Source organism: Camelus dromedarius, chromosome 23 (genome assembly GCF_036321535.1).
Source record: "Camelus dromedarius isolate mCamDro1 chromosome 23, mCamDro1.pat, whole genome shotgun sequence".
Taxonomy (NCBI): domain Eukaryota; kingdom Metazoa; phylum Chordata; class Mammalia; order Artiodactyla; family Camelidae; genus Camelus; species Camelus dromedarius.
In genome coordinates, this window is record NC_087458.1 from 1,983,727 (window position 1) to 2,011,153 (window position 27,427).

The window sequence follows — 27,427 nt, forward strand, 5'->3', positions numbered from 1 at the left end:
AACAAGCCCCCCCAAGGGACCCTGATGTACACTCAGGTCTGAGACTCCAGGACACTACCGCTTTGCGGAGTGTAAGGCTGTAGCCCTTGCATCTGGTTCTCGCAAGGCCCTGCCAGGCAAGCAGCAAGCGACACTGTCCCCATCTTACAGGTAAGAACACCAGGACACCAGGCTCTGCCAGCTCTCCTACCCAGCCTGCCGAGGCCTCTCCCAACCTCAGCTTTCCCACCAGCTCTTTTCCTTTGCTCTTTTCCAGGCTGTGAAAATCAGGGAGGGAAGCCTCGCCAACTCTGGAACGCAAATATTTGCCAATCAAGAAAACATTCCCCCATCAATCAAAACCCAGACAAGCTGGCACAGACTCTCTGCAGATGCCTGAGGGAGATTCTATTTTAGGAAGGGACAGGTGGCCTGCAGCTTCCCCTCCTCCCCAAACATCCGGGGCTCTTTCTCTTCCTATCTTGCTTGCAGATGAGGAGACCGAAGCTCAGAGGTCACACAGCTTCCTGAGAGATCTTTTATTTATTTTCTTTTAAAGTAATGTCTTCATAAAGGACACAATGAAGAAAATCTCCAGGTCTGTAATGGCAGTTTCCAGTGCAGGCAAGCAACAGACAGCTTTCTAGGTGATGTGAGGGGCAGACCTCAGTTATGGTTTCGTCATCCCAACAGCCTGACCTGGGGCAGGTTTCAGAGGGTTAGAGAGGAAAGAGTGGGGTTTTCTAGGGTGGGGCAGCTTTCCTGTAGGAATACAGAACCCCGAAATCCTGCGTCACATGTGCTTTGTTTTAGAGCCTAATGATCAGGGTTTCAAACTCAGCCCCTTGCCTGATTCCACCAGTCCACCTCTAGTTGCTTCACCTCCTGGGAAGCTTTCCTAGCCTATTACTGACCCATCAGAATCTCTGGTTAAAGTTTAACCCTCTGTCCCCACCCTGGACCCCAAGCGTGTGCATGTGCACACTGGGAATCTGCTGGGAGGGTTTGAGAACCACTGCTGTTAGGTTTCACACTGTACAGGGGGCACCTGGACCAACCAGGAAATGAGCACTTCAATAGTATTTGCTGCAACCGAACAAACATGCCCCTGTACAAGTCTCACCTGGGGAGCCTGCCAATGTGCAAATTCTGAGCCTCTTTCCCACAGTTTCTGAATTGGAAGATGTGGGTGCGGTGGAGGAATGAGCATTTTTTTTAGATATTAACCCATGTGTGTAGGGAGGACTGAAGATTGTAAAGTTAGAAGGAACAATGCCTTCCCTCACTCTGCGACCTATTAAATGCACTTACTCCTGGCTCCGAATCCACCCCCCACCCCCCAGGTTGACTCGTGGTGTTGGCGGGAAGGCGCCCAGGGCAGGGAAAGGGACGCTCAGAGTGGTTCCACGTGCAGGAGGGCCCGCCCGCGGCGCCAGGTGCGCGGCCCACAGCTGGGTTGTGCGGGGACACGGGAGAGGGCGCGGCCTATCCACGAGAGGGCGGGGTCTGCGCGCAGCCTCTTTCAAGCTTGCCAATCGGCGGGCTCGCAGCAGCCGCGATCCCCACCTTCCGCCACCCCGCGGAGAGCGCTGCGTTCCTATAGGCCGGCTGAGGCTCCTTCCGGCCGTGGAAGGGGTGGGCCTCACGTGGTGGCGGGAAAGCGGTGGCCGCGGAGCGTCTTCCCGGACGCTGAGGGGCCGGAGGCCGCGGCGAGTCCCGTTCCGGCCGCTGGCGCCGCCATGGACTCGGCCGAGGTGGAGTTCCTGGCCGAGAAGGAGCTGGTCACCATTATCCCGAACTTCAGTCTGGACAAGATCTACCTTATCGGGGTGAGGAGCCGGCGCCGGGGAGAGGCCGGGGTCGGGGCTTGTGGGGACTCCGCCCGGCCTCCGACTCGTGCGGTCGGTTCTCCTTCCCAGGGCGGAGCCGGGCCCGGCTCCCACAGGTGCCGGCGGGCGGCGCTCGGGGCGCGGGGGGCGGGGGAAACGCCGCGGTCGGCCGAGGTCGCGCGCGGGCTCTTGTTTGTATTTGGGCTTCAGCTTGGTGGGCGGCGGCGATGCTCTGTGCCGTGTGACGGGGTGTGTGTCCTTGGGCAGGGCGACCTGGGGCCGTTCAACCCCGGCTTACCCGTGGAAGTGCCTCTGTGGCTGGCCATCAACTTGAAACAAAGACAGAAGTGTCGGCTGGTTCCTCCCGAGTGGATGGACGTGGGTAAGGATGTGGGGGAGGAGAGGGGGCCCTGGGGGCTGGGGGACACCCTCTCTCTGGTGGGGGCACGGGGTCCTTAAGCTGAAATCAGTGAATGGTTCCAGCCTCACCTCCCAGAGTCTGCTGGGAGCCACTGTTACTGATGGTCGTTGGGGTGGGGTTACCAATTGTAGTTCAGATTTTGATTCTAAGACATTTCGACTTGCTCTTAAAATTTTAAATATTATATAACATTAAAGGAACTTTTTTTTTTTTTTTGAGTTAGGGGGAGGGTATAACTCAAGTGGTAGAGCACATCCTTAGCATGCAGGAGGTTCTGAGTTCAATCCCCGTACCTCCACTGAAAAACCAAATAAACTTAATTACCGCCCCCCTGCACAACGCGCGCGCGCGCACACACACACACACACACACACACACACACACACACACAAGCATGCTGAAGAGTAGTGTCATTATCTTACATTACAGAGGATGCATGAAAATAACGCGTCATCTGTACAAGGAAATATTATATGACCACCTGAAGGGATGAGGTTGTGACACATGGTACGACATGGATAAACCTTTGAAAACATTAAGCAGGAAAAAAAAACCCCACACACAGAGACCACATATTGTATTATTCTATTCATATGAACTGTTCAGAGCAGGAGGATCCACAGAGACAAGGTAGATTAGTGGTCACCTAGGGGTGGGGGCTTGGGGGGGTGAAGGAACAATTATAGGGTTCCTTTTGGGGTGATGAAAATGTTCTAAAATTGATTGAAGTGATGGGTGCACACCTCTGTGAATATACTAAAAAGCCACTAAGTTGTACAATTTATATGGGTGAGTTGTATGGTAGGTTGATTATGCCTCAGTAAAACTGTTGGAAACAAACAATACTGCATCAAAGATGCAGACAGACTTATCCTGAAACTTTGCAGTTGTCACTTAGGAGGTATGAGTGGCTCCTTAGGGTAAACAATCTTAAATTAACTTTATTCGGGGTCGGGGTTGGGGAGCATAGAGAATTTACAAAGCCTGAGTAGTTTTGATTGTCCCCTTCACTTTGGGAGTCACCTGGAGTCCCCCTCCTAGAAGCAAGGACATGGGGAGCCAGGCACACTCAAGTATAGTTTAAGAAAGACTGCTTGCGCAATTTGTCTTCATCCCTGTCCGATTAGGATGAGTGAATCTGGTGGTGCTCGGACATAACAGGAAAGTCCAGTTCCTTCTACTCTGCAGGGCTTTTTTTTTTAGCAGGAACTCCAACAGACTCTGGTTCTGTTAGTACAGCATCCTTGTCTGGCAGTTTTGGCCTATTCAAACCCAAGGAGATACGGCACATGAACCTGCCAGCGTCAGAGAGAAGGTGCAGAGAGAGTCAGCCTGAGCTTTTCACAGGCCTGGGCCGTACTCTGGTGAGAAGTAGTGAAAATCACTGGTGAGCCCGCAGGCTTGCCCGGGAGCCAGCCACTCCTCCTCCTATCTGCCGGTTCCTGGGCTTTGTCTGAATGGAGCCATCTGGCGTGTCAGCTGACTTTTCTGACTTCTTAACACAATGTTTTTGAGATTCAGCCCTGTTGCGCGTGTGGTTGCAGCATTCTTCTATCACTGAGTCGTGTTTCATTCACTGAGTATTCCAGTTTGGTCACCCGTTCCTCTGCTGGTGGATATCTGGGTCATAGTGTAGGCTGCTGTGAATGAGGCGGCGTTGAACAGTCTCAGCTGAGTCTTTCTGTGGGTATGTGTTTTTATTTCTCTTGGGTAAATAAATACCTAGAGCTGTGGAGTTGCCAGGTCATGGGGCAGCCTGTACTTAACTTTGTTAGAAACTGCCACCCAGCCCTCCAGAGTGCTTGAGCCACTCTCATAACAATCCCAGCAGAAATGCAAGGAAGTTCCCGTTTTAAAGAAAAAAAAAGTTCCTGTTGTTCCACTCCTGGCCAGCGTTGGCTGTTGTCAGTTGATTCATTGCAGGGTTTGAACAGAGGTATTTCATACTCTGTCCGATTTAGATGTTAGGAAGGAAAAGAATCAGTCTGCTGTGTAGAAAAGATGAGTGTGGGGAGAGGGCAGTAGGGAGTTACCCTGGCAAGAGCTCAGAGTGACTTGACTAGTTAGTTGACAGAGTTGGGTGGAGTCTAGGCGCATTTGGAAGAAAGGATCAGCAGGATTTGCTAAAGGACAGGCTGTGGGACCTGAGAGATGAGAGTTAAGGGTGACCACCAGGGTTGCTGGCTCGAGCTGCAGAAGGAGGGGGAGGCGCCGTTCCCTGAGACTGGGCAGACTAGGGGAAGTTTGAGGGTTGGAGGGGGAGCCAGGAGATGGATTTGAACATGTGACATTGGAGGTGCCTGTTAGCTGCCCAAGTGGAGACAGTGTGGGCAGTCAGGAATTCTGGGGAGCGGCTGGTCTTGGAGATACAAATTTGGAAGCCACCACGAGTGAATAGATGGCATTTAAATGATGTGGGATGAGAACACACGGGATATAGGTTTAGGTGCGGAGAGGTGCCGGGAGCTGAGCTCTGTCCTCCAGTGTGTCGAGGTCAGGAGGGCCTGGAGGAGGTGGGGAGGTGGGAAGAGGACTCGGGGACAGTGGTGTTCCAGAAGCCAAGTGATAAATACACTGTGAGGATTGACCCCTGTCAGATGTGATGAGGCCCGAGTCGTGGCCATTGGGTTTGGCTGAGCAGAGGTGGTGTGTGTGAGCTGTTTCAGAGGGTGAGACAGGCACCCACCTGAATGGTTGAGGAGAGGCAGTTACCACCAGTGTCAGAGAGCCCTGAAGTTTTGCTGTAAAGGGCACAAGAAATGAATTGGTAGCTGGAGGATTTGGTGTCAGGGGAGGCTTTTCTTTTTCTGATGAAAGATGTTACATAGAGTTTGATAGAATGGTCAAATAGTGAAATACTGGTCACTAAAGAGTGAGAGACAGTTGCTGAGCGGTGGTCTGCAAGTCGGAGAGGAGGGTCAGGGCGGGGGCAGTTGCAGGGGGTTGAGCGATGTGGCCAGAGGGGGCGGGTGGGCGCCCAGTGAGGCAGCAGGTGAGAGATGAGGGGGAGGATGGGCGGCAGGATGGAGACCCCAAGGGTGAGCAGGGCCGGGAAGGGTCAGGGGCAGGACCGCGCAGAGGGGGAGGGTGGCCAGCCATTCAAGGTGAGACTTGGCAGCACAGTGGTGTCTGTGTGGCCCTTTGCCATGGTGGGCGCAGACTCAGGACTGGGGTTTTCTCAGGCGTGGGGGAGGGACAGAGGGGTGGGAGTGAGGCTGTTGCAGTGTGTGGAGCGTTTCCTGCTGGGTGGAGTTGGACTCTGCTGTTTTCTTCAGGTGTGTGGCTGCCAGCCCCCTATTAGCTGTAAGTTGTCTTGCTCTCTTCGGAACAAGGTTCAGTATAAATACGCCTCTCCAGTCACTGGTTCCTTTCATCCCTGCTTGCGTGTAGGTAGAATAATTTGCTCTTTCCCTAAAAAAAGAACTTCTGGCTCGGACATACTGTTTTCATTAATGTATTCTGTAGGCCAGAGCAACGACAGTTCAGCATGAGGGTCTATGTTCAATGCCTTAGAATAACCTCTAATGAAAAAAAAAAGACAAATGCATACGTGTCTATGCATGACGGCCGCTGTGCTGTAGACCAGAAATTGACACATTGTAACTGACTATGCTTCAATTAAAAAATAATTTTAAAAAAAGCAACAACAATAGCAAAAATTTACCACCTTCTCTAAGAGAAGTGTTTGAGGAAATAGGCCGTGAATTACCTAGTTAGCGACAGACATGTTATTCTAAAGTTTTCCCCTCATGTTGTTAGTTGATTGAGTAAGTAACATAGGTGCTTGGTAACTTTTGGAAGGTTTTAAAACTGTTTTGGTTATGGTCATGGTAAATTGTGTTTACTTTTAAATTTCAGAAAAGTTGGAGATGATGAGGGATCATGAACGAAAGGAAGAAACATTCACCCCTATGCCCAGCCCTTATTACGTGGAACTCACCAAACTCCTGTTAAACCAGTAAGTACCTCGCGCTTCCTGGAACCCACACGCAAGCTGGAGCTCGCATTTCTCACCCCCTCCTGCCGTGTTCCACACTTGTTACCGAGGCACGGGGTATCTTTGGCCACCCCGTTCCTCTCCTCGGTCAGTGATCTGGGAGTCATTGTGGGCATGCGCGCACTGCCCCGGGGCCTTTCTCTCCTTTCTCCCTTTTCCCTCTCTCCACCCTTCCCTCTCCCGGTAAACCCTTGGGTCTCCATTCTGCGTGCCGACGGCCACTTGATACCAGACTCCAGGACGGGCCTCTGCCTCCCTAGCAGTAGCCTTTTCCTTAACTGCACATGTTTTGTTGTAAAGCTGTACCCCTTTCTCCTTTGGGCATGTGCATTGGAGTTCTTGCATCTCTTTCATAGGAAAGGCCCAGGGCTCACAGTTGCCTCCGACCCTGAGCTCTAAGGAAAGTGCACTGGGGGCAAAAATGTGCTGTAGTGACTTCTTGTGTCCCCTCGTCCAGTCCAGGCTCCCCATCAGCTTCTAATTCATTCTCCACCTTCCAGCCAGAGTGGACTTTCAAAGGTAAAGCTGCCATGTATCTCCCCTTCTCCTGGGAGCCTCTCCAGGGTTTGAGGTCCTCATGACGGTCTTTAAAGCACCGCAGAGCCTGTCTCCCTCCTGCCTTCTCACAGCCTCCTGTGGCCCGCTCTTCCCTCTCATTGTCCAAGTTCCAGGCTCACGTTGGCCTCTTTCACTTCTTCACACACGCAGAGCTTGTGTGTCCCTCTGCCCAGTTAGTCCGTCTCGTCTCTGCTTCCTCCTTTGGTTTCACGTAACAGGTCCTCCCTCCCAGGTTGAGTGTGCCTGTCCCCCTGGCAGCTCTGTGTACCTCTGCAGCGTTTGTCGGTTGTAATTCTCTAATTATTGTATGCCTGTGCTGTCCCCCCACCCCCAGTTCTAATGGGCAGGGACTGTGTCTTGTGCGTGCCAGCACAGTGCCTGCTGCTGTTTGTTGAATGAATGAATGAAAATCTGTGGAGGGGGCAGGCAATTGTGGATACTTTGCTTAGGAGATACTTGGAGTATGTTATCTACTGTGGTCTTAAAGGGCTGTTCTTTTTTAAGTGGGAGCATTCCTGTGTAGACTGTGTGTCTTAATAGTTTTGTCATGAGGGCTGTTCTTAGTATGGATGGTCACCACGTCTTTCTTCCGTGCGTGCTGGCTGTTACCCCTCTGGGGGTGTGGCTGGTGCCGTGATCAGAGCCTGCCCTGATTGTTGTTGCGCGGGGCCTCCTTTTTCATTCTGTGGTTGTCACATTAGGAGATACTTGGAATGTAATTTGGAAGAAGTCAAGCTTTCGAAGCCCTGAGTACCTTTTCATTGATGGATTCAAGAGGGGAACTAGAACAAAAATTGGCAGCTCCCTACTGCCTGCCGTAGAGCAGCGAGGGTCAGGCGTCCGCCGAGCAGCACTGCGGAATTCAGATAAAAATGTGCATAATGTGGACTTGTCCTTAAGCTGATCCAGGGCTGCAGTTCACAACATTCTGAGTGTACAGTGTGCTAAACTGAGTGTTGCACTAGGTAGTGGAGACAGTCATGCAGGCTTGAGTCCCGGTTTTGTGGGGAAGAGCTGTGACCCTGTTAGCAGGTAGTTACCCTGCAGTGTCATAAATGCTGTTCGGAGGACATTGGATGCAAACCTAACACCCGGCGGTGCCAGAGGGGATCCCTGGCTTAGAGGAGGAGGGATAACTTACTAGGGGAGGGGGCAGCGTAGGTAGAAGGACAGAAGTGTGAGAGGCCATGGTGTGTCTGGGGGACCAGAGCTGCCGGGACACACCCAGACACGTGAGCCGTGCGGGAGGGAAGCCTGTGGTGGTAAGGTCCCTGGGCGGGTGTCACGGGGGATTGAGAGGACCACTGTGGCGGTGGGGGCAACTCAGGGGAGAATACAGAAGCAGAGGTGAGGCTTGTTCATGTTTGGTTTTTCAGTTCAGCACGTTATGTATGCTGTTCCTTTTGAAGCCCTTGTTTTATAATTCCTTACAGTAATTCGCTCAGCAGGGAGACCTTTGTTCTGCAGTTGTTAACAAGAACCCCGGGTCCTTTGTTCTCTAACCTGCAGTTCAGAGCTTAAGATCCAAATGTTTGGATCTCAAATAAAATCTGCGACATAAATTTTCACCACTGATTCTCCATCTACTAAATCACGAGCTAATTTTCGAATGTGGAAAGACCATCCATCTCTAGCTTCTCCTAGAATGTCTGGTGATGAGACGTGCTGGCTTTTGCTTTTGTCTTCTAGTTTCATTCTTCCTTTAAAGATGAGCTTTAAACTAAAGTGTGTCACCCAGGAAGGCAGGCTGTTAGTGCCCCGCACCTGCCCCCGCCCGGACCTGCCCCCAGCGCTTGCTGCTGTGCTGCAGATGCTCAGCTGGGACTTCTCCTGATTTCTGCAAATCTGTGTTTGTTTTCCCTGAAGAGTGGGACACCGCCTGTCCTTCAGGGCTTTTGTGGGGTGGGACTGCTGTGCAGTGCCGCGCAGTGCCAGGCAGAGGTGTGGTCTTCTCTCCCTGGTGGGTTGCTACCCTCTTGGATAACCGATGGGGTATTAGCGTTAGAAGCCATGACCTCTGAGCCAGCCCTTGAAAGAAACTGATTCTAGATGGAAACTCTACAGCACAGAACACTCAGTTATCCTGAGACAGACGATGACCAACGGAGAGCTAACTCTCTTTTAGGTGAGCTTCAAGTCCTGGCACCGCACCTGCCGTGGGACCATAAACAGGAACCCAGATAACTCGGTGTGGATCATGGCTGAATTTTCTTGGCACCAAGCTTAACCGCTAGAAATCCTTACATTTTAAAATGGGAAAAACAGAGCATAACCAATTTGGAGTCTAGAACAGCTTGTGCACTTTGCCTAAATCCAAAGAAACATTTAAAAAGAAACCACTTCCACCTGGATGTTGGTTTAGTTCACCGAGTGCTTCCTTATGCAATTTATGTCACCTTTGCTTCCCTTAGTGCTTCGGACAACATCCCGAAAGCAGATGAGATCCGGACCCTGATCAAGGATGTGTGGGACACTCGCATAGCCAAGCTCCGGGTGTCTGCTGACAGATTCGTGAGACAGCAAGAGTCACATGCCAAGGTGGGTGCACAGCGGGCCCGCCCACAAGGGCCTGACATCTGCATTTCGTCTGGGGGGGCCGTCGCAGGAAGAGATTACTGGCTGTGCTGGGCTCTCAAAAAATTATTTACTCGTTTATTTTTATTCAGTAGATTTGATCTTTTTCTCGAAGGCAGAAACTCAAACCAACCCAGCCTGTTCTCCCTTCTGTTTTAGCTGGATAACCTCACCTTGATGGAGATCAACACCAGTGGGGCTTTCCTCACACAAGTGCTCAATCACATGTACAAACTCCGCACAAACCTGCAGCCTCCTGGAGGTGCCCAGTCTCAGGATTTCTAGGGAGACTCTGGTTTGTAAAGGCCTCGTGTCTGCCGGCAGGAGGCTCCCCAGCTGGTGAGTGCGTGCTCAGGACTTGACGAAGGTACTCACATTTCTGGAGCGCAAGAACTACTTCTGAACGTGTAGGGGAAAAAAAGCGCCGTGAAGCAAGGAATGGACCTATAACATTGGGAAGCAACAGGCTTGTGCTTAGTCCCCAAGGTGCTCATTAATTCCCCGTCTGTATCTAGCAGCCAGCTGTCCTTTTATAGGGGTGGAGGAGAAAAAGAGCTTTGGCAAAACAAGTTATTTTCCCCAGCAGAGACTCAGGTCTCCTGCACAGAACTGTCACAGGCAGGTGAGTATTCACTGATGTCAGGCATTGCTTTTAAAAGATAGAGCCACAGTAGGAGTGGCAGTGGTGGCCTCGGCCTTTTTTCTTTCTTGCTACTGATCACTTGGATTTAATTCAGAATTTCCTTACAGAGGTAGTTCACAGAGAGGATAGCAGACGAGTGGCTGGTGACAGCGAGCCATGTCCATCTGAGCCCTGAGACATAGTAAAGATGGGTTGGCCCAAATCTCTGTTGGGTTTGTTTCCTGCATAACTACCCCCGACAGGGGCGAGCCAGGTGGCTAAAACAGCCTGATCGACCAAATAGAGAGGTAGGTAGCAGGTGGCCGTCAGCTTCAGCCCAGGACTCTGCACGTCTCATTCTCTGGTCTGCTCCTGGGTCGGGTCTAAAGGGTGGCTCGCCATCAAGGGGAAAGTCGGGGAAAAATTAATCCCGTGTTACTGAGTGTGAGGGTGAAGCTGAAACATGACACCAGGAGGGAAAGTGGGGACGTGGTGCTGGACGGACTATTACAGGCAGCGGTGGCTTGAAAGGTATTTTACTTTCTCCCTAGGAGAAAACCATGTAGCTGTAGCATTCTCGAATGGCTACGTCCCCTGTAGAAAGCGCCTTACCTGGAGAGGGGAGTGATGGTCTACTCGCGCGCGTGTGGGTTCAGTGAGCAGCTGTTGGCAGCAGTCGCAGCGGCGGTCAGAGGCAGCGGTGCACCAGCTCGGGGGCTTTTTGAGGCGTGGGTGTGCTTGATCAAATGAGGCTAGAGTGCCTGCTGGTCTCTGCCCTTCAGTGTTTCAAGTTACAAGCCTAAAGTTACTCAAGCACTGTTTCCCCAGCCCAGATTGGTGCCCAGCTGTCCCTCCAACAAACAGCTGGTGGCTCTTACTTGAGCACTGAGGGCCAGATGTGGAGGGATCAGGACCCAGAAGACCTAGTCCTGCCTCTTCAGCTCGCTCTTACGCAGAGTCCTTCAGATGTACTTTGGAGACTCTTCTACCATGAAACGAGCTACTGTGGCAGCTCGGGAGCTGCGCGTGTCTCAGATCTCACCCCGAATACCCTTCTCTTAAAACTTGGCTGAGGTACAATCCAGTCTGCATGTTTTACCTGTAAAGCTATAGAACTGTTGAGCTTTTATTTTTGAGGGGCTTTATTATAACATAAAAGATTTTTTCTCAACATGATTTAGGAAGATTTTATTTTTTGAATGTTGTCAGAAATTACAGCAATATATTCATAAATATCTAATTACTACATTCAACAAATAATATTACAATACAATTAATTCAAACAAGTACACTTAGAACAGGTTTAATTTCACAGCATCTAAACTGCCCCCAGAGTGACCGAGGCACCGTCCCTCCTCCCTCCCGTCCTGGCTCACTGTTCTAGCAGGTAAGCACAGGGCACAAACAGAGCAACACAACCGATCAGCGTGGGCTTCCTCAGGTCAAGGCAGAGCTAAGGGGTTTAAGTGAAGCGCTGGATCAAAAAGTTGGGGACAGACTAATGCAAGTAGTAAGAAAGTCAATAGCTTGGTTACTTGAAAGGAGCACAGGGACTGCTGCCAAGTGGCTAACATACACTTGAGGAGTCACAGCATGGGCGGTGCTGACCGTCTCCATCTGATGGTGGGTCCTTGGAACTTTCTACACCTCAAACCATGGCTCAGAGGGAAAGAGGGGGGTCTGATTTAATTTTTGAGATGTGGTAGCATTGTGAGCTACTTGAAGCACCATCCCATGTATGAACTTTAAGATTTCCTGTTAACAATTCTCTGCTGCTGAAGGTGTGGGCTCCTCTTAATAGTCTGAATTTCCCTGAGGGCATAATCAATGCCAATCAAGTGTTTTATTTACTGTAGAATATAGACTAAGCTGTTGAAAGTCTTATCTTGGTCACCTGTCTGAAATAATCGATTAAGATCATGCTATTTTATGTCAGTTTGGCTCTGATTATATGAAACAAAGAAAGCCTCATTTTCAAAGGATCAGGTTGTGTGGTGCCAAGTTTGGGGGAAAGCTCTGGGTGGTTTCTGACAATCTAACTGTACAAGCCCGGGATTCAGCTTTGGAAGAAATGCCTCACAAGGGTCAGTGAAAGCGCCTTCGGAGGACAGATGGCAGCGTCTCTCCCAGGTGCTGTGGGAAGACGCGCGGTCGTGAAGCACTGAGGTCTTCACGAAAATACTGGCAAAAGTTCCATAATCGATTCGATTCTAGGGCAAATGTGGTGTTTCTGAACGTTGTCATTGCAGTGTGAGCCAGCTGAGGACAGTGGCAGGGATTCCCTATTTGTGAATTTTTGTTAAGCCCAGGCTGGAGAGACTTAGATGCTCCTGCGTTCTTTCAGAATCAAGTGTTTTCAGGTTATTAACTGAAGAAGCCACGACTGGGTACTGTCTCAGTGGTGCACTTCTGTTTTCAAGACACTTTCTTACCTTTTTCTTAGTTTATTCATGCTGCCTCACTGGTTTACATCATATTCTGATTGTCATATTCTTGAGCCCGAGCACATTCAGAGAGCCGCACGGATGGGTGGGGTACCGTGCGGCAGAGCGATGGAGAAGCTCCGGGGGGTGGGGGGGGTGTCACTCGTGTAGAGGGAAAAGGTCGTTAGTTTAGCTCTTGGTGACACAGCTTCCCTGCCCCGGGCAGGCATCCCTTGAACCCTCCCGTAACCAAAACCCAGCTGAGGGGCTCCCCTCGGGTGAAGGGCTGGTCTGTGCTTTTCTTCCCCATCAACTTAAATGGACTACTTTTCCCTCAGTGCTGAGTAGCAGAGGCGGCCAGACCCCTGTGATGGAGGAAGAGGACTGGGGGTGAAGTGTAAGATGTAACTCAAGCCTTCAGACCAGGAACAGTAAGCAGATTATTAATAGAGAAATTCAATGATGTTTGGCCCTGATGGTCGGCCGTGGGGCTCCCTCTGAACACCTGTGCCCACCTGTGGAACACAGTGCCCTGCATCTTCGCAGGTAAGGAGGCCCACAGAACAGCCCTTAGTTTTTGTCAAGTCAAGTCATGTCTGCAGAGAAGAAGGTGCTGGCTGACTGCTGGTAATACTGGCGGCACTTTCTGTCTGAGTTTGCTAATAACGGGAAGAGTCTTGGCAGGCATACAGAGCAAACTGTGTGGGAACAGATAAAGCCACGCGCTGCCATCTGCCAGCAAGCTGTTCCACACAGCTAAGGTCTAGGGCTGAGGGCATGGCCACCGGTCACAGGGAATGGCCTTCCTGAAGGTCAACCAGCCCTTCCCTGGCCCAGGACCAAGGGGCTCCTCCCCTTCTTTCCCGCCAGACCAACCACTGGCTGCTGTGGCCTCTGGTCAGGCCCACTGGGGCATGAGAGCCCCTCCTGATCTGGATTCAGCACTGCTTGAATGAGCGGTGAGTGGGACGGGAAGGAAGCTCTCTCTGCCCGGGCCCTGCACTGATAGGGTGACGCCTGCTCCTGGCTGCTGCTGTGCCGTCACAGTAGGTTCAAGAGGAGTTCTGCTCAGATACCATTTATCCTGCTTTTAGGCTGTTAAAAAAGCTTTGCATCTAAAGCCCCTAAACTTGCTATTTTGCAGCTGCTCTCAGACTGGACACACAAACTGCTCACTTCCCAAAGCCCTGTGTCCGTGTGCCCGTGTGCCCGTGAAGGTGCACCACAGTAGCTACGGTGTTCCCACTGCAGACCAGCCTCTCCTCACTTAATAGCGACTGGTTAGCATCGCCGCCTGCTGTCCTGAGTGGGGAAGGGGCACAGGCGGAGGTAAAAAGCAGCGCAGGGCTTTCTACATGACCTTCTGGTGCGACTCAAAAATGAAGTGATCGCATAGGCGCCAGTGGTAAGCTCTTTTACTTTTCGTCTTCTTTAATTTTTAAAAACGCTTCAGTATTTTAATGTCCTGACCAGCAGCAGTACAAACACTAAAAGCAAGTTTTTGCCCAAAAAAACAAAAACAAATAAAACCCCCAAACAGGAAAACAAACAACAAAAATCCCCCCAAACCACATATTAAAAATGGCAGGCTTTTTTATAACAATAATTAAAGTAATAAAAACATACAAAACTTTGTTTTTTAATATATATACACAGTACAAGGCTGAAGCACCTTTGACTTTTCTCTCAAAATTTACGTTTGTATGAAAACACCACCCACTGCAGTAACAACGCGGGGTGAGTATGTGTATACACAGAGCTCGGTACGTTCTCCCCCCCCCCCCCCGCCCCAGAGTAATAAAAAGGTACCTTCAGTTTGTTGATTTGCTTTATCTTTAGGTAAAGAGCTTTTCCAGGGAAAAGCCTTTGGGTGAGGCTTCAGTACTCTTGCTTTGTGTGCTTTAAGGACCTGTTGCTTTGAAGGGAATTTTGCAGAAAAATAACTGAAACAAACAAATAAGCCCTTTACTTAAAACGCACCCCGCCTTCCTCCAGCTGAAGCAGGTCTCCTCCGCCCCGGGGAGGAACGAGACCGGCCCCGCCTGCAGCGAGAGCAAACTGGGTTCTCGAGGCCTGGGAACACGGCAAGGAAGGGCACAGAAGCCGTGGGGTCCGACCTGACGCACCCAGGGGCTACAAACGAGAGTTTTAGTGTTGGTAATAGAGCCTTCGTTTTCAGATTAAAAAATGATGGCCTGGGAAAAGAATAAAACCGCCTTCAAAAAGAAAAAGCTACGGGCATCCTACATTGGTTGCTCGCTGAATTACAAAGGTGATTCAATTGCATTGAAGTCAAGGCGAGTTCTTTCTTTTTCTGTGGAGCCTGGAATCCTTTGCTTCATGCATGGCACATTCTCATTTTTTTTTAAGCTTCAAACCTCCCAGTGAAAAATATTAAATATTCAAGGTAATAAAATAGATAATATTTCTATACTATAGGTTCGGCCTAGTGCAAGGGAAACCGTCACCTAGGATAGCCCTTAAAGTAGCCCCTAGGCCAATGCATTGCAGGCAACGCAAGGCACTTCCGTAAGTGATCCAGTTCTGCCTGGAGTCGCTCCCTTTCTGAAACAATCTTCTGTTTCTGGCTCCTCAACTCCTGGAGAGAGAGAGGTTCAGGTAAAACAAACTCATCTCACGCTGTGAGGAAATGTGTGGCGTGCGCTGGAGGCCCCGTGGGAAGGAAGCCCTCGCAGCTCGGTGTTCTGGCAGGGGCCTTGGGAAAGCCAGCTCCAGCCGGCCCCCAGCCTTGGGTTCTCACAGAACCCGTGTCTGCTGCTGTCTCGGCTTCAACCCTGCGAGAACCAGCCCTGCTACTAACAGCTGCTGCGTCAGGAGTGGCCACGGTGTGCGAGACCTGGCCCAAGACAGGTGACGAGGGCTGGGATGCGGGTGGGGAGGAAGCTTGTGTGGCTGTCGGGCAGGCCGCAGCGGGGGAGGGGAGCCTGTCCTGCCTCAAGAGCCTTCCTCCTTCCATCCTTCTTAACGAAGCACAGTAGGGGAGTCTGATAAAGGAAGTAAACAGTTCCCTCAAAGAGCATCTTCACCCTTGAGGATCAATATTCTGTGAATTAATGGCAGACAGGTCCTTCCTTAGGTGTATCTTGGGTCATTAACTGATTCTTGAATCTCCCCCTAAGACTACAAGTTTTGATCTCTCAAGAGCAGGGTTCCCTTCAGCAGTTGCCTGTATGGGCGCTCTCGAACCCAAACTTGAAAGGATGAACAAAAAAAGCATGTATTTGCTTTCGGAGACCCTCCCAGGAGCCCACCGGCAGCCCCTCCGGCCAAGGCAGGGCCCTGAGACTCACCGCCACGCTGTGGGAGAGCTGCTCCGCGCTGCGGCTGAGGCTGTAGTGCTGGGCCTCTAGCCGCCTGCACTGCGTCTGCAACACCTGCCGCTCCAGGTTCTGCTCTGAAAAGTCAAGCAATGTTGACACATTTTCTGCAGGCAGGGGCCACGGCCTGGTGGGCGTTCCCCTCCCAGCAGTCCTCTCCTTGGGCCACGCTGCTCCCAGCCCTTTCAATTGTGCTGGGAAATACTTGAGTGCCACTAAAGTAAATCCAGCCCAGTGGAATAAAGACTAAAGGATCTAGCGTCAAAAGGCATTTAAGAAATACAGGTTAGGAAGTAAGGGTAAATTTATGGCCTTAATAAGGATTTTTCAGAAAGAAAGATAAAAAGATAAGAGTTAGGCTTGAAGGCTTTTAAACTGTTAGAAAAAGACCCAAGTAAACTTAAGAAATATCAAGTATAGTTTTAGTTAGTAAAATCTCTGCCTTTCCAAAGGATACTGAACCTGGTTTTAACAGGACTTCAAACCTTCAAGAATAAATGCCTACTTTATATGAAATGTTTCAGAGAATGAAAACCAGGAAGGCTACCTAACTGACTTTACAGAAGCCAGAACCATCATGATAGCAAAATAAAGTACAATAAAATCAGTCTAATATCACTTAAGAACATAGATTAAAACCTTAATTCAGCTAAGAGGAAGCAACGTCAAAAAAAAAACATCAAAGATGAAAACAAGTAAGGTCCTCATCTTGATACATCTAGAAAATACACGTGAACTTTCAACAGCCACACAACCGTAAACCCAGCAGCAAACAGGAACCTTTATTCTTAGTGGAGTGTTTTGAAAGCTTTGCAAACAAGGGCCCCACCAGTGCCCCTATTCAACAGCCTTGAGATCCTAGGCAGTGCTGTGTGACAAGAAAAAGTACGAATTCAAAAGGAAAGAACTAAGGTTCTCACCTGCAGGTCTGATCATCTATGATTATCTAAGGAATAACAATGACGAGGTGATGCCTAAACTAAATCTGAGAAAAGTAAACTGCTCATTGAGAAAAACAGCAAAAATCTATCACAACTTAATGCCATATTTGTAGATGGACAGCACTATCGAAGATGTCCATTCTCGGGGAGGGTAGAGCACGTGCTTGGCATACACGAGGTCCTGGGTTCAAACCCCAGTATCTCCTTTAACAAACCTAACCCCCCCCAAAATGTCTAACCTCCCCAAATCTGTAAATTCAATGCAACTGAAAAATCTAGTGGGATTTTTTGGGGGTGGAACAAATAAAGTGATCATAAAATTCATTGGGGAAAGCCGAGGGCCAAGAACAGCTGAGCCATCAGAAAAGTCCCGGCGAGTTGCCCCAGGCAATGGGGGTGTCGCAAAGCCCCCCGTGGGGAGAGGGCGCCCCAAACCCACCAGATAACAGGGTGTCCAGGTGCAAAAGGTGGGGCTAGATTTCTACCTTAATCCATCCATGGAAATGGAGTCTAGGCCTAAGAAAAGCAGAACTTGAAGACTTAGAAGGAAATGGAGAGTATGTCCTTGGGGTAAGGAAGGAATTCCCAACAAGACCCCAAAAAGCCAACCTAGGAGAGAGAAACTTCACTCTAGTAAAATAAAATATGGTAACATGCAAAATGAGGATTCTAACTGAAAGAGAAAAAGCAAAATGTAGGTGTCGATGCTCTGACTGTGGCTACAGGGACATTCCTTTCGTCTGTACTAATAAGCTGGTTTTAAAATGCTTGTTTTAGGTGCAGTCAAACTAATAATTCTATCTAATAAAACTGGAAAAGGAGAAAAAATTGTAAATGCTTATTTCAAAGTATTACTTAAATGATCACGATAATCATGATAAAAACGAACACTCCTGTACAATATGGTAATAAACAGAAGGTGGCGGTGGCGGCCTAGGTTTTGCGAGCGGTGGCTGGCACCTCCCAACTCTTGTCGGAGCGATGCCTGGCACCGCCAACCTGCTGAGGATGGTGAGCGCAGAGGGGCCCCCGTGGGGTGCCTGCGTCAGCGCTCTGCCCCAAAAGGGCCCCCTGCCCGGTTCACTGCAGAGGAGGGGGGGACCTCCAATTCTCCCTGTGCCAGACTTAGACCACAGCCTCTGTCTAACAGGCACAGAGACAGGAGGTGGTGTGCTGGAGGCACAGTGACAGTGCCTGAGCTCTGCCAGCGTGGGCTGCCCCAGGCCAGGTGGGTCCACACTCGCAGCTGAGCGAGGACAGTCTGCGCTGATCCAGGACCGCAGTGCCTGTGAGGGAAGTCTGCTACCACCCTGAGATGCTTCCAGTGCGGCACAGGCTCAGGCAGTGACAGGCCTGCCTCTCTGGGGGCTCTGTGAAGTTAATCAGCGTTGCATTTTCTGGGACCCTTGTATGTAGCCACAAGTGTCAGGACTGACAGAATATTTAGGAGCGCAGCGAAAACAGCAGAGAGGGCAAGGCCCAGGTTCGCACTGTCATACTGCATGGGGACAGGAGCTTGGTGCTTAAATTCCACCAGTGAGAATGGCCTCAGTTTTGTCCATGAGGACTTCCATCATAAGGAAGCCGGAGGAATAGTTCTGGAAATAGTGCTGAAGAAAAGGTACCTTCTAGTGTTTGTTTCTACTTGTGTCCCGGGAGCCTCCATCAGTGGCAGGGAAATCTTGCACCGACCAGTCTATTAAGCTTTCTTGCACTTTCCCGACTGGGCCCTCAGCCTGCTCCCCGCCCCACCGCGTACCTTCTATGTGTTCCTGGTAAGCTTCAAAAATGGCCTCAATCCCTTGCCACTTGCGCCTGGGGGGGTCCTCATCGTCCTCCTCCCCGTCATCGCTGTCGTCGTCCTCTGAGTCCTGGTCCATCTCCTGCTGGAGGGGGCCCTTCCTCACAGCAGGGGGCTCCTGCTGCCCGTTGTGCTGGGGCAGGGGCAGCCGGCTCGAGGCCTGCAGCTCAGGAATGTTGTAGTGGACGGACGTGTCAACCTTGTGGTTCTGCTCTGCAGACAGCACAGCTGCGGTTCCTGGGGAGGGAAGACAAGCGCGTCACAGGGCCTGTGGGGGCCGCGTGCTGGGGGAGGGAGGGGCAGGGAGCAGGAGGAGAAGGGGCGACAGCATGACTACAGGTCTCCCAGCAGACAAGACGAAGTAAGAGAGGCCCGTACCCTTCCCACACCAAAGACGGCCCCATCAGAAGTGGCTGGAGGAGTCATGAAGACAGCGGCAGCTCTGGGCTCCCACTGACCAGACATGTCTGTGATCTCAGCTGAGCCGGTCTCTGAGCTGCCATGCCCTGCTCTGTAACACGGGAGTCTCAGCTGCTCTGGAGTCTAAGCTCGGCCCTCGCTAAGCATCACTTCCCTCATGAAATGCAGGCCCTTCAGTCCCGAGCACACCCAGGGCTCTGCCCTGACCAGGACTCCGCTGTCGCTGGGGCCTGTTGAGACGAGGTCCGCTCTGTGCTGGCCCTGCTGGAGGCGGCCTACCAGGTGCACGCTGCCTCCCTGTGGACGGCAGTCACCGCACTAGGACAGCTCAGCCTGGCAGGGGCTGGACGACTTTAAAATCCCGAGGAAATGGTCAAATGTAATACCGGAGAAGGGTTGAAATGGAGCAGGGAAAACGTGTCCACTGGCCACAGGAAAGCCTCTGTGGGCGTGTCCTAGAGGGGCACAGAGGGGTTTAACCTAGCCATCTAGTCAAAACATTTCCTTCTTGAAAAACATGATTCAGGGAACGTCACGACAAACACCCAGTAAAGCCCTCCTCCTGACCTGGGGAATTCTTTTTTTAAAATCACTGCAAAACCCACTGCCCTTTCTTTCCTTTTTGGGTATCATTTCTTCTCTCCCGACAGCATTAACTTACCTGAAGGACGCTAACGACATCAGACCTGTATGTCTAAAAACGCTCACCTATCTCCTCCGCTCTTAGACGTTATCACAGAAAACTGTCAACGGTTTTGGTGTGATAAGCAAGCTCTCTTTCTGGCTCCTGGGGAGCGCAACCCTCACTTATACTCAGTAGGATCCCTCATATTCACTAAGGGTTCTTTCCTAGTCAATTTCAGCCTAATCTGATTTGGTGGGAATGAAATGTAGTGACCTCTGTCCTCCGACCTGCAGGGGCTCCCACCAGAATGTCCAAGAGGCATGAATCTGGGGGCTCAAACGTGGGGCTGGAGCAACCATTATGTCACTCAGTGCTCGCCGTGTCTGATCATCGAAGGAAAGGCAGGTTTCCAGGCGAGTCTGTGTGGGGGACTCTGGAAAATGACTCCCTCGAGAAGCATGGATCCTATTTTTGCTGGAAAGGCACCTAGCCTGCCCTTACTGAAAGGGCGGGCCTTACTCAATTCAGATGTAAACTTCCTTCAAGTATAGTCAGCCAGCAGACCAGCATCTCCTGGGAATGGAGCATCCTCGGTCCCCATCCTGGACCCCCAGAGGCAGAATCTGCCTCTAATAAGAACACCAGGTGTCTCTCGCACCCCGCCCGAGGTTTGAGCGGCGCTCCAGAACAAAGCAGCAGAGCGGGCCCAGGTAGCCTCGTTACCTTTATGCTTCTGCAGGGCCTTCTGGGTGGACTGCAGGACGGACTCGTGGAACTGATGTGCAAACTCCTCGGCCACGAAGGGCTCCCAGGGCTTGTTCTTCCCGTTGATGCTGTGGGACAGCGGCACGGGGACGTCCTTGGGCGCGGGGCCCCGGATGTAATGAAGCATGCTCAGGCTCTTCCTGCCCCCGGGGGTCTCACTCAGCCTGGCCTTCTCGCCGCTGGCAGGAGCCGTCTCCTGGACTCGCGACGGCTCCTGGGGCCGGAGCTGTTCCAGTCTCCCAGGCTCCGTGGCCTTCGGGACGTCAGACAAGGAAGCAGCAACACCCACAGGCTTCTCCACATCCAGAGAGGCTTGCTGCGTGGCTGGTTCTTTTAGAGAAAGTAGGGAATGTGTTAAGAGCTGCAAGTGAACAGGCAGACCCTGACCTCTAGAGCTTACACTGAATAGAGATCTAGTGCAAAGGACCAAGAACTGGGAGCCATTTAATTAAATGTCAGTGCACAGTGTGGTATGTTTAGCAGCAAGTCCATCCTTGAAAGGTGCTGCCCCAGGAAGGCATCTAGGAAGAAGAATCTGCAGGAAGAAGCAAGTTGCCTCAGGTCATCCAGAAGGCAGAAAGTGATGTAGCCCAACCCGACAAGAAAGACCGCGTTAGGAGTCGAGGACAGGGCCGGAGCATCAACGTCTCCTGCTCCATTAGCAGCACAGCGAGGTGGAGTCAAGAGTCAGAGCCAGAGCAGAGAGAGGAGTGACAGCAGGTGGCGGAGAGGCCTGGAAGGCGGAATGAGCAAGACAGAGACGCCGGGAGGAGAGCGCCAACCAAGGGCCGACCGATGGACAACGGCCACAACCATGCTGCCCACCGGGCGGGGCTCTGCCGAAGCTGGGACCCCCCCTTAGCTCTCCGAGCCCTGACTCTGGCCGAGGAGGTCCTTCACACGCCCAGGAAGCTTAAGAGAGAGACGGAGAGAAGCGCACGCTGTTTCCAGGAGGAAGACGACCTGGAGTGGACAGTCCCGGTCAGTGGCGGATGGGCTGGCCTTACCGCTCAGGGAGACAGCCGGACTGTCCCTCGGAGAGTTCCTGAGCGGGTCTGCCACTGCTGCTGACAGTGCCTTCTGCTTCATGGCCTGGAGCAGCTCAACAAGTTTCTCTTTGTCTATGAGAAAAGCAGCCTGAGATTAACAAGATGGTTGCATCATTTCTGAGAGGGAAGGGGGCAGGAGTCTAGCCCAGGCCATGACTGGCAGGCAGGCAGTTAAGTCCTTTAAAAGGAGAAACAAAGCCAGGGGGACAGCCTGGGTTTAAAGGAAGAAGCTTCATTTCAGAGCGAGCCTAGATTCTTCCTGGCTTTTACTATGTAACATTTCAGATGTATTCCAAGAACAGCCGTGCGTGTATGGCGAAATAACAGGTATCAACGATCTTCTGAGGTATCTCCTGAGGATGTGTCCTTATTTATAAGATGAAAAAGTTGTCCCCAACACAGGAAACAACCCTGAAGAGCTGAAGAGCCACACCCCACTGTCCGGAAGCACAGGCCGCTTCCAGGCACATTCTCCTTTCCACCGCTCACGTCACGCGAGTGTGATTTCCACGACGGTTGCCATTTGGGGAAAAGAGACCCAGACCCTGTGACATTTGATGCCACAAATTCCTGGTGCACTTCAGGTACCTCTTGCTGACAAACTTAAGTGGCCACGTCACTGGTGGCTTCTAGCAATTAAGTCAGGAAAAAAGATGCTTTTTACAAACAAAACTACACACATTCTTGGGGATCTGTACTGAGAACAACGTGCCACTGCCCCTTTGAGGCAAAGCAAGAATTTCAGCTCGCCGGTTAAACACAAAAACCAAACTGCCACACCCACCTAAAACAAAGGAAAGCAACTAAATGACCGATAAGCACTTCTGCTTTCCTCTGACGTCCCTCCAGAAAGAGCTGACCCGGTGTCAGTGCGGTGGACTCGGAGGTGTGTGCCCCACACAGGCCAAGTTCTCCCCGAGCCACATCCTGGCACTGAGTGAGTGAAAGCGGATGCCCCAGGTGGCGTGCAGAACGCACCACTTCTTCTGCACCAAGGATTCCAGCCCAAGAACCGGCCCCAGCACGGCCCTTGGTGGCCAGACTGATCTGGAAGCATCTCTTCGGAGAAGCCGTCCACTCACAGTGGGTGTCGGCTCTGCCTGGCTGCCACGGACCACCCACCGCCTCCTGGCGTCAGAGTACCCAGCCCAGCGGCCACGGCAGCAGCCCGGAGCTGAGGAGCCTGGAGCGCCCAGCAGAGGAAAGGCGCACCTCCACCCCACGCCCGGGGGTCGAAGGCACTGGGGGAGCCGAAAAGGGCCAAGAGCAACCATCAAGCTTACGGCGGCTTTACAGAGAACAACGGCGAGTCCTCAGCTCCGCCCGGGGGGAGAAAGAGAAGATGGGCCTCGAATGGGGCGACTTGAGTTTCGGGCGGAGAGGAGCATGATGGCGAAGAGACAGTGGGGCAGGTCAGAGCAGAGGGGCTGCTTCCCTGGGGAGCCCAGGCCCCCCCCCCAGCTTCCCAAGGGGCACTCGGCCTTCCAGGCGGCCCCGCCCCCACCACGAGGTCCAGGCAGGCCTTACCTTTCCTCTTCTCCGCGCTGATGTGGGTCAGATTGAAGATGGTCAGGAACTTCCTCTTCTCTTCGAAGTTTGGGCTGCAGTTCATCTCATCGGGGCTGTAGCGGGTGGTCAGCGCCAGCCTCGGCGAAGGCGTCTGCCGCTTGCTCTGAACCGTCGGGGGCGACGGGCTCCTTTCCCTCAGCATCCGCCGCCGCTTCCTCCGCTTCTGCGTCAGCAATTCCTCCTTCTGCTGTTGGGTGGTCAAGCCAAAAAGTTGCAAAAACTCTAGCTTCTAGATTGGGAAAGAAAACAAATGAGTTTGAAACCACTGGCAGTGGTCTGCCTCCACTGACCCAAGGGCCCCTCCTGGGGTCCTTGAAGCCCATGTGCCATGGCCACTCTGTGCCGGGCCTCGAGGGAGGAGGACCCCGACGGCGGGAAAGCCAAGAGGCGGGCCCCGAGGAGGGTGCCAGCATCCAGCCCACAGCCTGACAGTGGCCACGAAACCCCAGATACCTCAGAGGATGTGTCCAGTTTGAGGGGCGGCTGCTCGGCCACACAGCGGAGGTGGGCCCTGACCTCTTCTTCGTCACTCTCATCATAGGAGTCGTCCAGGTCGTAGTAGTATCCTGGCAGCAAGAACACACTGCTTCAGCTGGGCAGGGAGCCTCAATCCTCCAGTGGATGTATAGAGAGCACCCCGTGGAGTGTGCAAACCCACCCATTGGCCCTACTGGCCCTTTGAACACCCCCAAACCTAGATTCCTCTCGTCCCAGGTGGAAACGCACACTAACCCCTAGTCCGAGGGCTTTTCAAGGCTGGGAAGTGGGGGGCAGGAGGCAGGCACCAGGCTTCCCTTGGATCCACAGCCCCCAAATGGTCAGGTGGTCCCTGGGCTGACACTGATCCCTCGGCAGGGGACCGTTCATCGCACAGGCCTGGGGCCGTGTCCAAGGCAGCCCAAAGCTGTCTTTGCACATCTGCTGTCTGCTGTGGCCATCTGGGTCCGTAACTCAGGAGGGGACAGGCACCCTCAGCTCCCCGCTCTCTCAAAGGCACAGAGCATGCACATAAACTCACATGCAAAACAGAACCTCTGCACCTGAGGGCACCAGCGCGCTCCCCGCTCCTCCTCACGAGGTGAATAGAGGACAGCCTTCTCAGGCCCTAAATCTAGCCTAGAACAACCACACAAGACTCACTCGGCCTCGGCCCCAGCTTCTGGCTAAGACACTGAATTCAGCACTGTGCAGAACCTGAGTTTTCCACAGAAGAAACTAGTCTGGAACTTCTCTGATCCCTCCTGGGCAGACGGGGGGTGCAGGTGGGTGCCGGCTCACCTGTTCTCTGGCTCTTTGGGGGAACCCGAGGAACTGGTGTTTAAGTGCCATCCCAGCCCTAGCAGGAGCTGGAATGAGAGGTGACCAGACCTCCCGACCCCCACCCCAGCCCTGGGGCCACCTGCCTGCAATTGTGACCCTGGCCCCAGTGAGAAGCCCCCGCTGGACCCTGGCCCGCTCTCCCAACAGCCTCCTGCTTGTTGTGCTGCACTGTTAATACTTAGGACTGTCTTACTAGCCCCAGTTCATCGTTTATAACTGTGCATGCTGAGTCAGCTTTGCACTATGGCAAGACAGGCGAAGGAGAAGACAGGGAACCTGCTCCCTGGAGCTGCTAAACCTCAGAGCAGAAGCCAGGAGTGGGAGAAGAGAGGCCGAGAGGCGAGAACCACCGCCCCCTGGTCCTGGGGGCGAGGGCCACCTGGGGAGAGCGGACCTTTCTCCTGGGCCTCCCGCCGCCTGCGCTCCTCCAGGTCCAGCTTGCTGACCAGCCTCCGGCGCTGCTGCAGGAGCTCATCGTAGATGTAGGCAGGGTCGGGGCCCCGAGAAGCTGGGGGCCGGGAGGGCGAGCCTGGCTTTAGGGGCCCGGTGAGCTCCCCGAAGGGGGCAGGATGGGCGAGGGAGGCCCGCTGCTGGCCCAGGAGGGTCTGCGTGGACTTCTCGAGCTCAGCCAGGAAGGGCGCGGACCCGTGAGGGAAGGCCGGCTGCTCCAGGCTCCCTGCCTCCCGAGGCGGCGGCTGGTACTTGTCCAGGGGGGTGGCCTCGCGCTTCCGGGGCCCCTCCTCTGCCTTTTCCGGGCAGTAGATCCTCTCCACCTTTACCAGTGGGACGGCCGCCTGGCGGCTGGGCTCAAATGGGGTGGGGTGGCTGTGCAGGGGATGGCCCTCTGGGGCACGCCTCGTGTCCAGCGTGCTGTCCATCAGGGACACCGGGTTCCAGAGGGCTGTGGGCACGGAGTGGTGCTGGGGCTTGGGCGAAATGAGGGGTGGGGGCCCTCCAAAGTGCTGTGGAGGGTCTCGGCTTCCCGGCTCATGGCGGTTTGGTCCCGGCCTAGGGAGTGAACAGAACCAGCCATCAGTCCTGAGAGGATGGTTGCCATCAGCCACCCACTGGCCCCCGGCTACCTGCCAGCACCTGGCAGCGAGGGACAACTTCTATGGCAGCCCAGATGGGAACTCACTTAGCCCGCCAGAGCTGGAGGGGAGTAAAGGCCTCCTGTAGGCCCCCATCCAGGGCCCCTACCCCACAGTGGAGGGACCACACCTCCTCGAAGACAGCCTAAGGCAGGTACACGCAAGCCCGCTCACGAGAGGAGACAGAGACTCCAGGTGGGCTCTGCTTGCTGAAGGCGCAGCCCCGCTCTGTCCTGTTTCTCACTCATGACCTGGCAGTGGCTCATCCTGTCCCACCACTCCCTAACTTCCCATCAACTCCGTGAGGACAGAGCCTCATCTTTACTTTCCACAGGCAGACCCACCACAGGGACACAAGATGGCTCTGGCGCCTAAGGTGTGGCCACAACTTCCTCTCCCCACTGCACGTGGACAGAAGCCAGAGAGCAGCTGCTGGAGAGACCCCGACAGCGAGGGCAGGCCTGGCTGCTGCTGCCCCCCAGTGGTCCCCGGCAGAACTGCAGCAACCCCACAAGCCCCTAAAACAGCAGCTACACCCAAAGGGTCTTCAAGGACCAGGCGGAGTGCCTGACCGGGGAGCCAGGCAGGGAGGGAACTGGAAGGGACCTTCCATCAGACAAGCAGCTTTGCCGGAAGCCAAACTAAATGACTCTTTCCTTGGTGCCTTTAAAACAAAATTCAACTTACAAAAGACAATCTGGGTGTTGTTTTTCCAAAGTTAGTATCTATTTTTTGAAAGAGAAGCCCCATGCCGCCAAGGTGACCCAGGGCAAGGCCTGAGGGGACGGAAGGTGCAGAGAGCACGGCGGGCGCGTGCCCAGGCTCTCAGAGCCCTCCCTGCCAGGCCAAGGAGGGGACGGTAACCACAGCCACCAAGGCTCCTTGAGTTATTCCCCAGCTCAAGCTGGGAGACAGCCCCGAAGCCGCTGCTCCTCTAATGGGCAGACAGACCCTCATTAAGTAAAGAGCAAAGGGATGAGACCCATCAGTAGAGTGAGTGTTTCATGCTCTGAAGCCAAGCACAGGGTGGCTTTCTAGCTTGGAGGATGACGGCTTCAAAGAGCATCAGGTTCGTGCTGCTGGAGGGCCGCGCACGCCGCCAGCAGCCACAGGCACCACCCGGGCCAGGGCCCTATTCCCCACCCAGGGCTCCACCAGGATCTGGGCAGAGGCCACCCCTGCTGGGGGCAGCAGCACATAGGCCCTGACAGCTGCGCTGGGACTCTGGGGGCCCCATGGAGAGGAAGACACCCTCTGGAGTCAAAGCTGGACTCCAGATTTATCCAGAGATGCTAGACGTGTGATGCTAGGAGATGTTGACTGCGCTCTCGGTCTCGAGTGTGCAGGGATTGGAGGAGCAGAGGGCAGCTCACAAGCAGACAAGCCAGCCCCTGTGTGGCCTTGGGGTGGGCCCAGAGCAGCAGGGGGACAGTCTGCAGCAGAGGGGACTCACTGCAGCCATACTGAGCAGGGCAAGCCGGAGGCTGCCGGAGACCCAGCCAGAGCCCAGCCACAGTTCACTCCCAGTCACACCCAATTAGCCATGGAATCTCTCTGGGGCCTAAGTGGGTGCAGACGTGTGGCTGCTGGGTGAGCCAGTGGCGCCTAGGACACAGCGAGAAGACCCACCCGTCAGCAAAAAGCTGGAGGAATGAGAGACAGGGAGCGGAAGAAGTGGACGTTAAAACACCTCAGACCCAGACACCCTAGTGTTTCTTGTCCCCAGACAGCACTTTGGACATTGAAGGCTGGAAGGATGCTCAGAGGGCCTCCCGCCCCACCTCCTTTGTGCACAACTGAGGAAAACGAGGCCCAGAGAAGGGGAGCAGGGTCCAGCATCCCTGAGGGCTGGCTGGACTCTCTCCGCCCACTCTACCTGAGGGTTAGGGTTAGCCCTTTAGAATGAGCTCTGGAGGGATGGAGGGTGGGCTGGGGGGCCCGGGGCCACAGCCGTGAGCTCACAGGGTGAGCGCTGGCAGCTGGGGGTCAGGCACAAAGGCCTCTAGGAAACGCTTTCATAACAAGTCCAGGAGATGGGAATTTTTTTTAAATTATGAAAACAGAATTAATTTTTTGCTTACAGAAAAATTAAAGGCAGCCCCTTC

At 53.1% G+C, this 27,427-nt stretch overlaps 2 protein-coding genes across 9 annotated transcripts in view; one reads left to right on the forward strand and one right to left on the reverse strand.

Annotated features, from left to right (window-relative positions):
- The first annotated feature begins 1,620 nt into the window (after positions 1 to 1,620).
- On the forward strand, positions 1,621 to 11,451 carry GINS2 (GINS complex subunit 2). Its single transcript, XM_031436608.2, has 5 exons — positions 1,621 to 1,808; positions 2,076 to 2,190; positions 6,088 to 6,187; positions 9,196 to 9,322; positions 9,518 to 11,451. The coding sequence occupies exons 1-5, from the start codon at positions 1,719 to 1,721 to the stop codon at positions 9,641 to 9,643; spliced, it is 558 nt and encodes a 185-aa protein (XP_031292468.1). The 5' UTR covers positions 1,621 to 1,718; the 3' UTR covers positions 9,644 to 11,451.
- GSE1 (Gse1 coiled-coil protein) overlaps positions 11,154 to 27,427 on the reverse strand; it is a 391,422-nt gene continuing 375,148 nt past the window's right edge. For 6 of the 8 annotated variants that reach the window (XM_031436596.2, XM_031436595.2, XM_031436599.2 and 3 more), the window contains 8 exons: positions 24,626 to 25,239; positions 23,365 to 23,477; positions 22,870 to 23,140; positions 21,301 to 21,414; positions 20,252 to 20,623; positions 18,442 to 18,720; positions 15,715 to 15,818; positions 11,154 to 15,002 (listed from right to left, as the gene is read on the reverse strand). In XM_031436596.2, coding sequence (XP_031292456.2) covers positions 14,868 to 15,002; positions 15,715 to 15,818; positions 18,442 to 18,720; positions 20,252 to 20,623; positions 21,301 to 21,414; positions 22,870 to 23,140; positions 23,365 to 23,477; positions 24,626 to 25,239 — 2,002 coding nt within the window. In that variant the 3' untranslated portion in view covers positions 11,154 to 14,867. The remainder of the gene's footprint in view (positions 15,003 to 15,714; positions 15,819 to 18,441; positions 18,721 to 20,251; positions 20,624 to 21,300; positions 21,415 to 22,869; positions 23,141 to 23,364; positions 23,478 to 24,625; positions 25,240 to 27,427) is intronic. The other 2 variants (XM_031436597.2, XM_064477671.1) reach the window with 2 other exon arrangements.

Excerpts from the sequence above, each read along its gene's own strand:
- GINS2 (XM_031436608.2), top strand. The coding sequence starts at position 1,719 with ATGGACTCGGCCGAGGTGGAGTTCCTGGCCGAGAAGGAGCTGGTCACC. Across the intron at positions 2,191-6,087 it reads TCCCGAGTGGATGGACGTGG|AAAAGTTGGAGATGATGAGG; the intron begins GTAAGGATGTGG and ends TTTAAATTTCAG. Across the intron at positions 9,323-9,517 it reads AGCAAGAGTCACATGCCAAG|CTGGATAACCTCACCTTGAT; the intron begins GTGGGTGCACAG and ends CTTCTGTTTTAG.